The following is a 17,016-nucleotide window of genomic DNA, read 5'->3' as shown; positions in this document are numbered from 1 at the left end:
TTGTAAGTTTTCAATTTTTAGTTTTTTTTTTTTACAAATATCAATAAAAAATTATTTGTTGGATAAAAACGCGTGAAAATGTAATGCAAGGCTCCTGATATATTATTACAGTAGCAGTTGAAAAATATTGAAATTACATGGGCACAATTTTTTTTTATAACCATTTAAAGTTCGAATTTTGACAAAATATATTAAATTTAAAATTTAATTATTATTTTTAGTTAAAAATGTATAAAATGTTCAACTTTTATAGCTAAGGATTAAAAATTTAAAACAAGGTCCCACGTGAATATATTATATATAAATTACTTTATTCACAATAATATTATCAAGTATACTTAGTAGTTAGTAATATCGTAGGCTGACTGACCGTGTTCGCTCAGAATCATTTTTCTAATACAATGATATTATATCATTGAATTCAAGTTTAACACAATCCATTACAATGACCCACTTGTACCTACTGTACAGCAGAGTGACATCCACTTACCCATCTTTTTTTTTTTATATATCTATTTACAAATAATATGTGCACTATACCTACACCTTATACTATTGTATGTTATACGGCCTAAATTAAATTAAAAATTAGATTAGACTTTTTTTTATGCAACACAAAAACAAACAAATTTCAACCACACCAACTACGTTTAAGTTGTCAGTTCTAAGTATGAATAAAGTGAGAAAGAAGTTTGTATTAGGTTTAATTTTTTTTCTTAAGGGAACTTACATGGGTGTAATTTATTTCATGTGGGAACTTACGTACGCATACACATACCCATTACCCATGGGTGATTTTTTATTTATAGGTCATTGAATTATAACACTGTTGATAAGTTGGCAGTAATTACAAATAATTGAGTTTTTTAATTAAAATATAAGTTAATACAACTCGTAGAACAGATATATTTATAATTGAATAAAATACGCAAATAGTATATAAGTCAAAATATATTATAATACTTTGGTTATGTTTACTATATTTACAAAATTCAATAATTAGTCTAAACTCTAAAGATAAACAATATGAAAATATTATGTTTTTATATAGATAAACGCGATCAACTTTGGCAGTAAAAATATGTTTCAATTTTTTACAATTCTGTTAATTATATAAAAAATAGAAACATATCATCTAATTTGAACGTGTTTGTTAGAACCACGGTATATTACAGTATAATACTGTGGTTAAAAAAAAATATATAGTATTATATTATATAAATAAATAAATAATTCACATTATATATATAATAAATATTATTGTATAATAATAATAATTAAACTTAAACATTATTGACTTAAATTTCAACGTCAGAAAAGGTAACATTAAAAATAATATATTAACTATATCATTAATAAATTATTTCATATTTGTGTGTCCAATGCTGACAAATATAATATAATGGATCTTAACACTTATAAATAAAAAGAAACTAAAAATGAGGGTTTTAATTTTTCGGTTGACTTAAAGCTTTATTTTTCTAACTGTCAGTCATTGATAGTATTTCTACATTCTACAAGTAAAATAATTTTTAGGCTTGAGAATCAACTATATTATAATATTATATATAATGTAATAATATAATAGAGATGGACAAATAGAAAAATAAAGTGATACGATCTTTCAATGGCGAAAGGGTTATTTATCCAAATATAATAAAAACTCAAGAATTGAAATATTTTTAAGAAATAAAAGTCAAACAATGAACATATTTTCCTATTAGACTTTCCACGAAAATTATTGATCGTGACATTTTACATGTATGTCTATATTATAACGTATAGTTTTATATTTTATGTACAGATTACCTATTATTTGTTTAATTAATTTATATTTTCTAAACTAAAATTAAAGAAATATACCTACATGTACTATGGGTTCAAGTTTTCAAAAGAATCTATAGGTTTAATAATTGCATTTTGTATAGTTAATTCATATGTAAATTAACTAATCAAATGTAATTAACTGCTGTTTTTGTGAACTAATTGGAACTAAGAAAATTAAGAAAGGTATGAACTATGTGTCCTTGTGAAAATGCCATTAGTTAATAAATAAAATAATAATAAATCGGTTCATTCGGGAGATTGGATTGGTATATAGTGATTATATTTGAAGTAGAATTTTGTATTTACAAAGCAATCACCAACACTTTGATATCTGTTTAAATCAACAATAAATGTATTAGAAACTTATTTCAATGATAGTTTAAAATCATCGTTAATTGATACTATAAAAGATATTTGTCATAGTTTATCTTTTACATAAATATATTCAACCAAATATCAAAGCACTCACCCGAAAAATATTATTTTTTAAAAATAAATAGAAAATAGGTAGTAATAATCCGAGGAAACTTGTTCCGAGGACGGCATATCGACAATTGTATTATCATTCAAGCACATTCAGTGTCTCGTAGAGTCGTATGTTTGATAAAAAAAAAAAATTAAAAAAAAAGTATTTAAGTCTTTGGTATTTATGAAACTGCGGGATGTGAAACTGTTAATGCTATAAAATATAGCAATATGACATGCATAATCGCTGCAGTGTGGATATGCACTGGCTACTTTGCGATTTTTTTACAGCTACAAACACTCATTATTACATGTACCTACCTAATAGTTTTTTTGCAAAAAGTATGAAGTTTTATAAAAATGTTTATTCCGGAAAACTGAAGACGATTGCAAATTTAACATTATTCATTTATAAGCATTTAAAGTTTAGAGGCTACGGTGTGGGCTCATTCTGCAAACATATTTTGTGGTTCGCTAGATGTACTCCGCTCGTCTAAACTTTAAATGTTTATTAATGGGTACAAAACAACTCGTTCACAATATTCGATATTCATAGATATTCGTAGGTACATCAATATTTTCCCTACTGAAGTATTTTCTTGTTCAGTCGACAAATGTGAAAAAAATAATATATATGATTGCGTCCCTATATGTATACCTATAGTACCTTGAGTTTTTCAAAACAATGAATAATTTTCTAAACAACAAGCGATTCCGCTGTTGGAAGTAAATCAATCGCCCTGTATACAATAATTAGTGTATAATAATAAAAATAGGCATACACCTAACTAACGTTTAACTTTATGTGTAGGTATAAATATAATATTATTATGACCGCGTGACGTCAGCAGTTGCTGCAGTTATATTATTGATTATTATACTGTAGTACAAGTCGTGTGCGACGTCGAAATTTCGCCCGTAATAATTAAACTGCAGTTCGCAACCGCCATCAATATCGGTTTGCCGCCCTGTTCTGGTGATGGTGATGGTGGTGGTGATGCCTGGACGATTTCTTGTTGTGGTCCATCGGCGCCGCCGTCGACCGCGGGTGGTACACGTCGTTGACGACCAGCTCGGACCCGTCACGCATGCTCTCGACGCGTGGAGACCCGTCGGCTACGGTATCCTTACGCCTACCGCCCGCGTGGTGGTGATGGTGGTGATGATGTGGCCGCGAGTGTTTAGGCGACGCGGCCGACTGGTGCAGGTTCTCCCACGCCTGCCTGTAGTACCGGTTCAGGCCTCCCCGGCTCTCAGAACCTGACGAGTCCAGCGAGGCGACCGTGTTGGTGTCTGGCGACGCCCGGTGCCGGAAATGTTTGGCACTGCGATTCCTGCGAATGTGAATAAAATAGAAAATTGCATATTAATATGCAGGTATTGTACGTTATATATTGTGACCGTGGAAATGATGCGTTTGCTGAAAACTCAACGATTTGCAGTTATTATTTAAAAAAAGGTTCGTTTTTCTTTTACCGCCAAAAATAATCTCGACACTATCATAACCATTATCATCATCATTGATTCATTTTTTGACGTAAAGAAATATCTATTATAGGTAATAATATATGGTAATACCTATGTAAACTCCGTCAAGTGTACCTACCTAAGGGCTATAGTTTAATCATGAGGGGGAGGGGGCCTAGAGGTTCTTCAGAACTTCAATATTTCAAATAATTACTCCAATATATTGTATTAAATATATATTGACGCACTATTTGTTCTTTCTGAACCACGCGAAACATACCAAATTTTACGTTTAGCAGAACTAATATTGTATAGGTCACAGCCTATGTATTGTTACTTTTAAAGTATTTGAGTGAATTCACCTTTTTTTATACTTTAATTTAAGAATATTACCTGCGTCACTACGTTGGCTATTTTATGATATTTTGATTTTTATGTAAGTTATGATGAGTAGGTATGTAAATTATTACAATTTGAAATTGCTTATAGATTTAAGCAATGTTTTTAACTTAAAGTTTGATAATAAGTGATTCCACTCAAATACTACAAGTAACAGGATTGGTACTGCTACCTATATATATATATATTTATATTTATATTGTACGAACATCAAAGAGAGAAAACAATACGCTTATGTTACGCTAACGATACGCTTACATTCTCTTAATAATATTTCCCAAATCGCTTATAAATTGTGGTTGGTATATTTTTATTTCAACATTTATCTTCATATTGATATTTTTTGCTTACAACATTTTAAATATTTGTGTAGCAAAATTCTATTATAAAATCGGAAATTGATCTTGTATAACTATTAAAATTCATGATACAAATATACAATTAATCATTATTTTTCTGTTTAATTTTTTATTAATTTAACAAAATGTAAACTATCATTAAGTTTAAGTATCAAGTAAGCCCCCGTCCTTCTAATTTCAAAGCCATTTGTTTTAATCAATATAATAATAACTATTCAAAAATATGTGTAATATTATTTTCGACCTGAATGGCAATCGAACGTTTTCACATTTGGCGGTAATGAAAAAAACTTTTGCAAAACAATTAATTACATGCACCCATCATAATATAAGCGTGCGCACGGATTTTCGTTTTTTTTTTATCATTGCTTATCGTTGAGAATTTCACTTAGATTCCCGAATTTGTTTTCCATTATAATTGAATTTAATTCTAAGCTCTTCGCTGCTCTTTGCACCGCATGTTTTGAGCTACACCGGAATTAAAATATCCCGTGCGCACGCCTAAATACGAGTAAGGTATCCGTAGTCATCCACGTTCGCGTCAACCGATCCAACATCCTAACTACAATAACAGTATAACACCGTGCTGCTGTAGGTACCCATAATATTATAAAATATAAAAGCGTGCGAAAAACTGCAGCATGCGTCGTGCATCAAAACGGTGTGCCATAAAATAATAATATTATTGTTACGATAGTCAGACGATAACAACGCAACAACAACAATAACAACAACAACAACAACAATACTAATAATGACAATAATAACAACAATTGTAGCAGTGCGATTAGAAAACGTTGTGGTGATACATATCAGTCGTACCTTAGACTTATGGGTTTCGGGTAGGTATATGGTTTGTTTTTGTTTTGTTTTGTTTTGGTACGGGTACACGTTAAAATTCTAATGTGTCTATAGGTGCACGGTTATTGTCATAACGGGTTAGAGAAATAGCCAGCTCGGCTTCTATACGCCCTAGAGAACTGACGCCGTCCGACTTGCTGGTCGGGGAACGGCATTGCCAGTAGCGTATACCATCGGGACGGCATGTTATGCGCACCGGACGGAAGTTTGTGGTTCCTATTGCTGTAAACAAAAACAAAACAGCCCACATATAGCAGCCGACAAGCGATTTTTGTTGTTAGTCGCACAGACACACAAGGGTTTCAGACGCGCACAATTTTTTAATTTTTTTTTTAACTTAAGGTTTACACTGCTGCAGCACACCACGAAGTAAAATCACGTTACCTTTTAACTAGTATGACGATTGTGGTTACAACTGCTGCCAGGAATACAAATGCTCCGAACACACCCAACGCGATTATTGCTCCTGTTTTACAAATACACACAAAAAAAAAAAATCGAAGATATTATGGTTGGGTACTATTTTTTGCGAAATTGTTTTAGTATAAATTACCCAAATTCAATTTGGGGCCGAGCCGATGTTCGCTTTCCACCTGAGACGGTATGTTGGCCGCATTCGGGTTTGTTCGGACGTGAACGCTATCCGGAATCTCGTTGTCATGCGGATGCGCCGAGGCGATTACCACATTGGATGACGTTTGGCCGCTATCGTCCTAATGAAGAGAAAGTAACATTATTTCTCTCAGTTTCCGGTTGATAAAGCACCGAATTTTCAGATTTGAACTAATAATCTCGGATAAACTATTTATATCGAGCTTGCTTCAAATTTGTAACCCAAAGAAAGTGTATACGTCTACTTTTCTTTATAGTAGAATATTCATATAGTAAATTAACATACCTGATCAGTAGCTGGTTTCGTTAATATAGTTGGCTTGGTTGTGAACGGCCGAGGTTTTTCACGATTAGGAGTCGGTGGCGCACGGCTACTAGGAACAGTACTAGTCGATACAGTCTTGGTCACTAACACGGCTGGTGCAATCGGTGTTTTGATTTCTTCTGTATAACAAATATTTAATGTTCAATATAGTATATCATAAATAATCGAATACCATTTACTGAACGGAATATATTATAAATAACCACAATACTAACCTTTACAATAAGGGGGCTTATTATCGTACTGACCACTTGGTAAGCATACTAATTGTTTAGGTCCGACCAAACGAAATCGTCTAGACACACACGTGTACTCCACTAATGTACCAACAATGCTTTCATTGTTTGACATCTGGTATTCACCATTAGGAATTACCGGAGGGTCATCACATTTTTGGACTTAACAGGTAAAAATACATTTATAATAATTATATAAAAATTAAAAAGGTATAAGAATATTATTTGTATTACCTGTACACTTTGGAGGTGGTCCATCCCATCTTTCGTCTAAATCACAAATTAATCTATCCCTGCCGATCATTTTATGTCCCTCATTGCAACTATATTGTACTTGGCTTAAGTAGTTGACGGTACCGTTGATTAGCTTATAGCTGCCGTTTGAAATGTCCGCAGGAAAACCACATTGAATTCCTATAAAAACAGCATGGCCCAGTTTTAACTTTTAAGCTTTAACTGATTTAAAATATTTCTTTTAACTTACGTTTACACACGGGTGGAAATTCATTATAAAACCCTGTTCCGAGACATGTGCGAGTAGAAGGCCCGATCAACAGGTGGCCCTCATCGCAAGAATACTCGACCGCGGTGCCCACATTGAAGTTTTCAGCTATCATTGTTGAATTTGGAGGCTGTTCTGGCCTACCACAAGCAGTTGGTTCTACGCAAAACAATTAAAAAAATATTTTATAACTATAATAATTAAAATTTATTTGTACATGGTATTTCTTTAATAATACTAAAAACAAATTAATACGAACGGTGTTGACAAATGAAATTTAGCGGAGCATTGCAATTAGTATCTGACCATAACCAGCCTTTGGAACCATCAAATCGTGCACAATCGCCTCCATTTATAGATGTCGTTTCAGAACCACTTGACGGTAAACTCCAAAAAGATACTGTTTGATCATCACCATTTAACCATTTCCAATTATTTTTGTTGTGAGCGTCTCTTACAGCACCCATCCAATATTGACTTTGTGAATCACTCCTGGAAATATGTACCATAAAAATGTGAATTGGGAGTAAAATATAGAGAGGTATTTATTAATGTTTGTGTATAGGTATATACAGGTATATAGGTAAACATTTTCTTATAAAAATATACATACATATTGTTATACACCATACAAGATGGTTCATATAGTATGGACCATAGTATTGTCAAATATTTTGATTTTTATACCATTTAAAGAATGTCCTACGCTTATACAAACTTCTTTTTTTCAAATTAAAATTAATATTTTTTACCGTAAATTAGCAGATGATATTTGAAAAAGTTGATGTTTAATCAATATTTTAACTAGTTGTTTCTGCGTTATTAAAATGTATATATACTAAGGATAAATGCGCTTTGGATTAAATAATCCAAAAACTATACTCGTTCAAATTATTATATATTATATCAACATTTTCAAAAAGCATTCTGCTTATCAATTGGCAGGAATTAAGGACGATTCACATATGAAATAAAAAAGGTCGAAATCACCACAGGACCCTCTTTAAATTGAATACAGTTCTAACTGATTGAAAACATTAACCTGCTTTTGATATTGAGAGTATTAAAAAATCAAAATTCAAAATGCCTTAAACATTAATCATTATTAAATGAAAAATAGTGGTTAGCATGCTTGGTATATCACCATATATATTATATATTAGTCTTTAATAAAATTGAGTTTTCATTCAAATACATATATTTTAACTTGCCTGTGTCTTCTCCACAGTTCCCAGCTGACGAATCCCTGTAACGCGGGGTTACTTTCATCGACCAAAGTTCCACCTCTTGATCTGCAAAACCCTAACGAGTCTCTTAAATTCATTGGCTGACGGTTATAAAATATATAACACTTTCCGTTATATGTAGCAGTACTTCCTGGTGGTTGATCTCTAAATTGCGGACATCTTTCAATTGGCAACGCCTGGAAATAATATGAATAAATTAAGTCATAACCATTGTTCTAAATTGTAGTTAGTAACTCGATTTTCCAACGTTTTTTTAAAATATACAGATCAATTGTGTTTTAACAATAATAATTTATAATATCTATTATATTTATTCGTCATTAAAGTTGATCTTCAATCAAGTACATATTCATTTATTTATATGTTTGTGTTGAAGTTGAAATATAAATATTGTGATTTCATGAAATACCTACCTAAATACTTCATACGCTCTAATAAAATAAAACCGATATATTTATCCGGTATCCATAAATTGTCTCTTGTAAGTACGCATCGGTAATATGAAAATTTATTCGTAAATATATACCTATGCATTTGTTTTTTGTTATTTTTAAATTTAATTTATATGTACCTAGTGAATTTTATAAATGATACATAGGTATATATGATTTAATACTATTAATGTATAATAAAAAAAAAATAATTAATTAGATTGTTTTTTCAACATTTTTTTTTATTAATTAAATTAGTATTATAATCTATACACAAATAAGAATAATGAGTAATTTTTATTTTATACATATTGTCACCACACTCAGTGGTGCTACACGAGTACATGACGAATTGTATGGTTTACCTTTACTGCTAATATATCTAATACTTACTTTGTAATAGTAATATCATGTTTGTAATTTGTATTTCAAGTATCTAATGATAATGAATTTTACCTTTTTTTGAATCATTTACAATGTAAATACTAAAATACTTAAATAACTAATAATAATAATAACTAATAATCAGCAGGCTGAATTGTGTGGAATAACTAGTTATTGTATATTTGTATTTTTTAGATGAAGTATTTTTTTGATTTTTTTATAAATACTTTAACAGCCTACATCAATAAGTTAAATGATAGAAAAAACAGATTAAAGACTTTAACTGTAACATATTAGAGGTATTAGGTATATATGTAGGTATATTAACTATGTGTCTATGAACATTTTAAATTAAATTTAAAATGTATTTTAATTAATTAAACTAAACTATTATATTAAATTTACTAGACATTTTATTTTTACATTACAAAACTTAAGTCTTATAAACTCACTTGATCTGTATAGACAAAAGCTTCACATATTGATAACTGAGTGGATCCACTAGCGGTTTCCATGTGGACACTAACGAACGCTCCTGGCATAGGTGGATTGCACGGAAGGAACAACGGTTTTCCTTCGTCAATAAACCCAGTGAATCGGTTGCATATAGGATTCGTGCCCAAGTCGGGCCTGTTGTTTCCCACTCGCACGACTATCGTAGCAGGTTTGTTTTTGCCTGTAATCAATGCTGACATAAGTTAACAGGCAACACTTACATTTTATTTATATAATTTAATGTAAACAATCATAAGTAATGTTTATCGTGTCATTATGACAAGCCCTATTACTTGGGAAATCTTCAGACCATGTGAAAAGTTATTTTCCAAAAATCAAATGTATTTGCATTGTTTTATTATACAGAAGCGAAAATATAGGTAGTTAGACAGTGACTATAATATAATATAATATAATATAATATAATATAAGATACAATATACTAGTATAGTGGGTACTACTTTCTTTGACCGGTTTCTTGTGCACGTTTTTCGCACGTGCTAATAGAATATTGAATGATAATATGAATGGGTTTTATTCATTGTAACTAATTTACTAAAAATACCTCTATGAATACAAGCAACTCAAAAATAATACTATATTTATATTTAGATTATCAAACTTTTTTTGTAATAACGAAATTCCTCCTAAAATGAAAACAATCGTGTACTTTTTTTATTTTTTTCATAAAATACCAGTACATAATATAATTATTTATTGTTTGTAATATTTTCTTTTTCGCCACATTTTGTTGATTTTTATCAAAGTTTAAGATATTTAATATTATGAAGTCTATAAAAATATAAGATCTTCAAATTGTCTATTTAAATTGTTGAACTAAATGAAGAAATAAAAAGTTGATAATATTTTCAGCGACCAACATACCTATGATTATACCACAGGCTTGAAGTAATGCTAACATAGTAAAATAAAAAGTCAAAAGTCATAACGATGGTTAATCAAAATGAAAACTTAACAAATAATTGATAAATTAAATAAGTAAATAAGACCTGCATTTGTATATTAAATGAAGGATTCAATAGGACCATAAAATATGTTTTCTAAAACCATACATCTCTTATTTCTTTTTTTTTTTTAGATTCTGAGAGGATCGAATGTAGGTATTGCTTTACAATGATGTGAAATTTTAAATTTTTTATTTTTGCGTCTGTCATCACCGTTGGGGGCAGTAAAACGGCTTCGATTTTCTTCAACAGTATCTTGTTTGATAAAAGTTGATATATTCGGTAGTCAACATTTATAATTCTCAATAATTTTCAAAAGCGCATTGAAAAACAAAATTAAAATTAAAGAATTACGGGAATTTATACGCAAAATCGATTTTTGACAAAATCAATTTTGGTTGTTGGTGTAACTCTAAAACAAATGTGAAATGACTGTAGATATATTAAACTGGTTATTTATATTAGCATTTTCTATACACGATAAAATTTTCTAAATATTTTGATTTGTTTTGAACTGCTTGCCGTCATTACAGACGTGGTATCACAGCATGGGGGTGAACCATTTGCACAATATACTTACCCCCAAAATTCTTATTCCAGAAAAAAAACTGTACATATCAAATCATTACATTTTCTGTTAGGACCCATTATTTTGAAAGTATCTATTATTATATAAAGTTGAGTATATATTTAACACAGTTCTGCAACTCTTTATAAACTATTATAATCAGATAAATCAAAATATATTTTAAATATAGGTTAAGCAGCGTTACTACCTACAGGCTACATTCTTTTTTACGATCTACGTAAGTAAATAGGTAGGTGGGTAGTTGTTTTATTGCACCAACAGTAGTTTATCTACGTTTTTTTTTTTTTTATAATATAGGTAGGTTAAATCATACAATTTTCCCAATTATTTATAACTTTTTTCACATGACCTGAAATTATATTATTTTTTATTTTTTTTTTATTTTTTAACTAGACAATTATACAGTCTGTAATATAATGGTTTACAATAAGCACAAGTGATAAAAGTATAAGTATAGAAAAGACAAAATAATAGGGTAATGTAATAAACAGGTTGATAATTAAAATTATTTACATAAATTCAGACAGGGGGGGATGAGTGAAGAGACCATCCATTGATGGGACTTCGTGACATGTGGTGGTGGAGGTTAGTCTAAAAGTAAATCACGACACCACGTTCATTTTAGTCGCCTTCTGGGGTCACCAGGTATAGTGGGGGTGGATAGTTCCGAGATCAAGGGGTTGCGGTGATTGTGGAGATTGGCGTGCATGCGTTTGTAAAAAGACTTGGCAACGTTTTTTATTGTTCGGATGGATAGGTCTTTATGGAGAGTATCATTAGAGACATAAAATGGGGCTTTAGTTATTTGTCGTAGGCATTTGGATTGAAAAGATTGAATTTTATTAATATTGGAGGGTTTGGCAACAACCCATAGTTGGATGCCATATGTCCATATTGGTTTGAGGAGTAATTTGTATAAGGTAAGTTTATTTTTAAGGTTTGGATCTTTAGATGTTAAGAGAAAGCGTAATTGACGAGTACGATCATTTAGAGCAAGCCGTTTTGTGTGGATATGCGTTGCCCAGGTTAACCAGCAGTCTAGGTGAAGACCTAGGTTGCGAACGTTTTGGGCAGATAAAAGTAGAAGGAGATTAAGGTACACAGGAGGGCTAATAACTTGCCGAAGCGTGAACGTACAGTGGACAGATTTGGTTTCGTTAACTTTAATCCCCCAATCTTTATACCATATTGATAGGAAATTCAGATGGTTTTGGATTAAGTTTGAGGCCGTTTCAGGGTTTGAGTGGAGAGCCAAGAAAGCCTTATCGTCGGAAAAGTCCCCATTAATAGTGTAGACAGTAGTAGGTTGGTCAGAAGTGAATAGATTGAATAATAATGGAGCTGCGACCGCTCCTTGAGGGACACCAGCACAGATCGGGAATATTTCTGATATGGCAGAACCTGAACGGACAAAGAAGTGTCTTAAGGTAAGATTTAAACAGCAAATAGTAGTAAGGGGGGAAAATAGATTTAAGCTTAAGGAGGAGGCCTTCGTGCCAGACGGTGTCAAAAGCTTGTGCCACGTCGAGGAATACACCTGTGCATATTAGCTTTTTTTCCCGAGCGTAGGAGATGTTATCAACTAGGCGATGGATCTGGTGAATGGTTGAGTAATTATGTCGAAAGCTGAATTGGTTGTTAGGTAGGTTGGATTCAATGACGGGTAAGATGCGCTTTAGGATAATTTTTTCAAAGATTTTCGAAAATAATGGAAGAAGGCTAATTGGTCTGTAAGATTTAGGAGAGTCTGAGGGGTTTCCTGGCTTGAGAATCATGATAATTATCAAATTATATTCTAAAATTAAATCTTTAATGTTAATTTTTAGAAAAATGTGATCAGAAAAATAAATGCGCGATGCTTTTTAGCATTAGTGCTAAAGAATGATCTTGGTATCAATTTTTATAAGTGAATACAGTACTTAAAATTAGGTACTTATAATCAGTGTTGTGAAATGATAACCAAAAAATCATCTGGATAGGATAAAAAATAATATAATTTTTTTTTATCTAGATAAAGATAAAAATACACATACATTTATCTAGATAAAAAATATAGATAATTTGTTTTTAAATTATGTAATATTTATTAATTAATAAATCATTAATGTTATTTTTCAACAAACAATTTTAATTTTTACCACAACTTGAATAAAAATGAAATAACAAAATAAAACTGACAATATTTCTTTTTTTAACTATAATAATATTGGTATTTGGAATCACTACTCGATTCTCGTAAATTATTGGCTATTTCAGTATTTAAAAATATTCCTATAATTATATTATTTATCTGGATAAATTACCACAGATAACCATTACATTTATCTAGATGAGATAATTAGATGATTTAATTATTTTTATCTAGATAAGATAATTAAAAAAATAATTTTATCTAGATAATTCCCAACATTGCTTATAACACTTATATTGTGGTCAATATCGATGTATTAATAAAATATATTTACAACCTAACTTTATACAATTATTGATTATGTCGGTATACTTCGTATTCCTCGTGTAAAAAATAGGAAGTTTCGTTTTTTTTTTTTATTAAAATAAAAGTTAATAATTTGTTGTTAAATAATTGTACATTTTTTATTAAAATGTTATGCTTTATAATTATACTTATAATTTTTACTTAAATATGGTTCTTAATAAAATTAAATCTTAGTACATTTTGACTTGTTAATAAATTATATTACATAATAATACCTACTACTTAATTAACTGCATATTATTAAAAATATTATAGAGTTCAAAAAATATTTCTTTATAATATGTACCCTTATGTTTGTTTTAAATCCTACTGAATAAAAACACCTTTAGTTTTTATTTTATTTAAGTATAAAAATGTATTAATTCTATAGTTATATTAGTAAGAGAAAATATTCTGGTGTTTAATGCCATTTGATTGTATAAATAATCGATTTAGTATTAATTTACAATGATCTCCGTTCTCCATTATTATTTTACATTCCATTTCATCAGTTCGAGAATGTTAAGTTTTTATTTTTCGATATTCAGGTTCTTAGTATAATCACCCCATTAGGAATTTACCATTTTATTATCAATTAGAAATAATTTAACAAATGCTCCATTTTAGTTTGTTTTCGAAACCCAAAATGTACACAAAATTAAAATCACTTTGTTTTGAATAATATCTCAAATTATATTCCGTTCTTTTTAAAACAGCATTAACATTATCATATTATTTTTAAAGCATTTTTTTTTTTGTATGACACACTTATAAGGAAATCTGGAAATGTAAATAAATAAATAATGTTGTTACGTGGTTATATATTTTTACGACGTTATCGTATTATTAATACATTATTTTAAAATAAATTTTAATATCTAAATTAACGAAAAGACATAAATAATATACTCAATTTGCATTACTCTAATTAAGATTATGGCGTATGCTGGAATTAATCAACCAATCAATTGTATACTATTTAATTTTTATTTATCTTCATGGTAATTTTCGTAATACAAATAAAATAAAATAATATTAAGACTTCATTATTTGTATTTAATAATTATCAAATACTTTCTCAGCGTTATTTAAAACTGTTGGTATTATGATTTATAATGTTGCTGTACTTCACTTTATATACCTAATCTATCAGCTAAAAAGTTTTCTTATTTTCGTTTAACTATGTTAATAATTTTAAATTAAAATACTCACCACAACAGGCTTTACCGAAATCCAGTCTCACCAACTGTACCATGTATGGTTCCAACAGATTAACATACCACCATGGGGTACGTTCCGGTTTAGTGAGTGTGCATGTTTCGGGGCTGAAAAATGAACTGGTGCTACCATCGATGGCTTTTTGAGGTAGGCCGCCGGGTTCTGAGCTGATTTGCATAGGCGCTTTGCCCGCAGCAACATTCAACACTATACAACAAATTAAAGGCAAAACATTATATTGTATATAATAATATATCGATATAATACAACTATTTTCATGTAGGTATGTCATACACAGTGAAATCTCGTAAAACTGGTGTGATTATAAGATAATATAATTTATAAGTTACAGTGTTATACAAATATTTAAAACGAAAGTTTTATAGCAGAAAAAATACTGGATCATTTAAAGAACTATGTTTTTAATTCAAAATTTTTACTATCATTTATAATCTACAGATATCCTACTTTCTTTCACAAGAATTTTAACCGTTTGAATATTATATTGTTATATTATGATATTTTAATAAATTAAAACTAACCTATTCACAGTTTAGGTATAAATATTAATATTATAGTATATACTATATATAGAGATTATAGATACCCAATACATAATTACTATATTATATTATGTGATAATAATTTCGTAAATCAATCAATGATTATCATGTATTCTTCTCAAGCTCTAAATAGTCGTATTACTTCACTTTTTAGTTTGTGCGAGAAAACCAAAACGAATTTGCCATGTAAAATCATAAGATCCAATAGCATCACGGTCGTATCGAACGATCGAGTTTGTGGGTCATAGAACATGGATCAGCGTAAACGTCGTCGTTCTTACCTCAACCATAATAATAGTAACAATAAAAAATCTGTTTAAAGAGAAAGAAAGATAGAAAAGAAATTCTATCCGTTATTTTAATTAGGTATGGGTTTTTAATTTTTAATAAGTATTTAAATTTGTTTTTTGTTCATATTTTATTTTGTTATGATGCCGTATTTGGGTACAATTTATTTTCCATTTAAAACTATATAGATTACATGAAATTAAAAGACAAGTGCTAATGAACATTACTTATAATAATTACATTTATTAATTTAGTATGCTACATCATAAGTAGGTACATAACACATGGCGATAAATTGTTTATTTTTTGGACTGAAAACTGTGTTCGTTGCATTTGCCATTTATGTATGGATAATGGATATACATATACTTAGGTATAGGTACTGCACATCGATTAAAGTTTTCCGGAAGAAGTCGCGCATGATCCTCCGAGGAGAATTCAATTTGTTTCGCTTCGGTCGAGCAATTATTATACGTGCACTAACACAATAACATTAAATAAGGTATAGGTATACCATATTATACATATTGTTATAATATACATACATACGCGCGGTGGCTGCATGGAAATTTCGTCTTAAACGTTTTTGTATTATAAGGTATAGACATATTATAGCAATAATTTACCGGATCACTCGAGCTCATTATTTTTGGTCATAATATAGTATAATATATTATAATGTAACACATTGTGTCGTAAAAATACAAAAGAGAACAGAGCAGTAAACGCATCATGTGTAAGTATCTTTCATATAGCCATGACTCAAAATCGACTTTGGAAATTTTCAGTACACACTTCGTCATGTTAGTGTGAGCTTGTGTGTGTGTGTGTGTGTGTGTGTGTGTGTGTGTGTGTGTGTGTGTGTCTATAACATAGTTAGTATCATGCATATATAATAATAATATATGCGTATGCACGGCGTTATAGCCTGGAAACTTTCCTATATGTAGGTCTTCCGGCCGGATGGAACGCAGCCAGTGAAAGCGAAGGGAGTGGTCATGGTCCGTGTGATTCAACCTCCTCGACGGTTAGCAATAACACAAACCCTATATTATTAGTTGTGTCAACAGACATAAAATACTATCATACTTCCTAATAATGGAATTCCTGACCACACCAGCGCAGACATTAAGACGGAATTCTGACTGTTAATCATCACATAATTGGCTATAGGCACCTATACATCCTACATAGGTACTTAAGAAATAATTTTCTCCTTACGACCTTGCTGTTAAGTAGGTACGTACCCATAATCCTGCTTGGAAATGAATCATTCATATAACGTAATTTTACGTAGTGAAGTTTAA

At 30.2% G+C, this 17,016-nt stretch overlaps 1 protein-coding gene across 1 annotated transcript in view; it reads right to left on the bottom strand.

Annotated features, from left to right (window-relative positions):
- Positions 1–847: 847 nt before the first annotated feature.
- Positions 848–17,016, bottom strand: part of LOC100160092 (sushi, von Willebrand factor type A, EGF and pentraxin domain-containing protein 1) — a 35,413-nt gene continuing 19,244 nt past the window's right edge. Inside the window, exons 3-13 of the mRNA XM_001948469.5 lie at positions 14,853–15,065; positions 9,568–9,791; positions 8,265–8,476; positions 7,313–7,545; positions 7,036–7,212; positions 6,786–6,965; positions 6,531–6,713; positions 6,277–6,434; positions 5,932–6,091; positions 5,763–5,844; positions 848–3,626 (exon numbers count right to left, since the gene is read on the bottom strand). Coding sequence (XP_001948504.2) covers positions 3,242–3,626; positions 5,763–5,844; positions 5,932–6,091; positions 6,277–6,434; positions 6,531–6,713; positions 6,786–6,965; positions 7,036–7,212; positions 7,313–7,545; positions 8,265–8,476; positions 9,568–9,791; positions 14,853–15,065 — 2,207 coding nt within the window. The 3' untranslated portion in view covers positions 848–3,241. The remainder of the gene's footprint in view (positions 3,627–5,762; positions 5,845–5,931; positions 6,092–6,276; positions 6,435–6,530; positions 6,714–6,785; positions 6,966–7,035; positions 7,213–7,312; positions 7,546–8,264; positions 8,477–9,567; positions 9,792–14,852; positions 15,066–17,016) is intronic.

This window comes from Acyrthosiphon pisum, chromosome A1 (genome assembly GCF_005508785.2).
Source record: "Acyrthosiphon pisum isolate AL4f chromosome A1, pea_aphid_22Mar2018_4r6ur, whole genome shotgun sequence".
NCBI lineage: Eukaryota > Metazoa > Arthropoda > Insecta > Hemiptera > Aphididae > Acyrthosiphon > Acyrthosiphon pisum.
The sequence above is the reverse complement of the archived record's forward strand: the minus strand, read 5'-3'. Positions and strand labels throughout refer to the sequence as shown.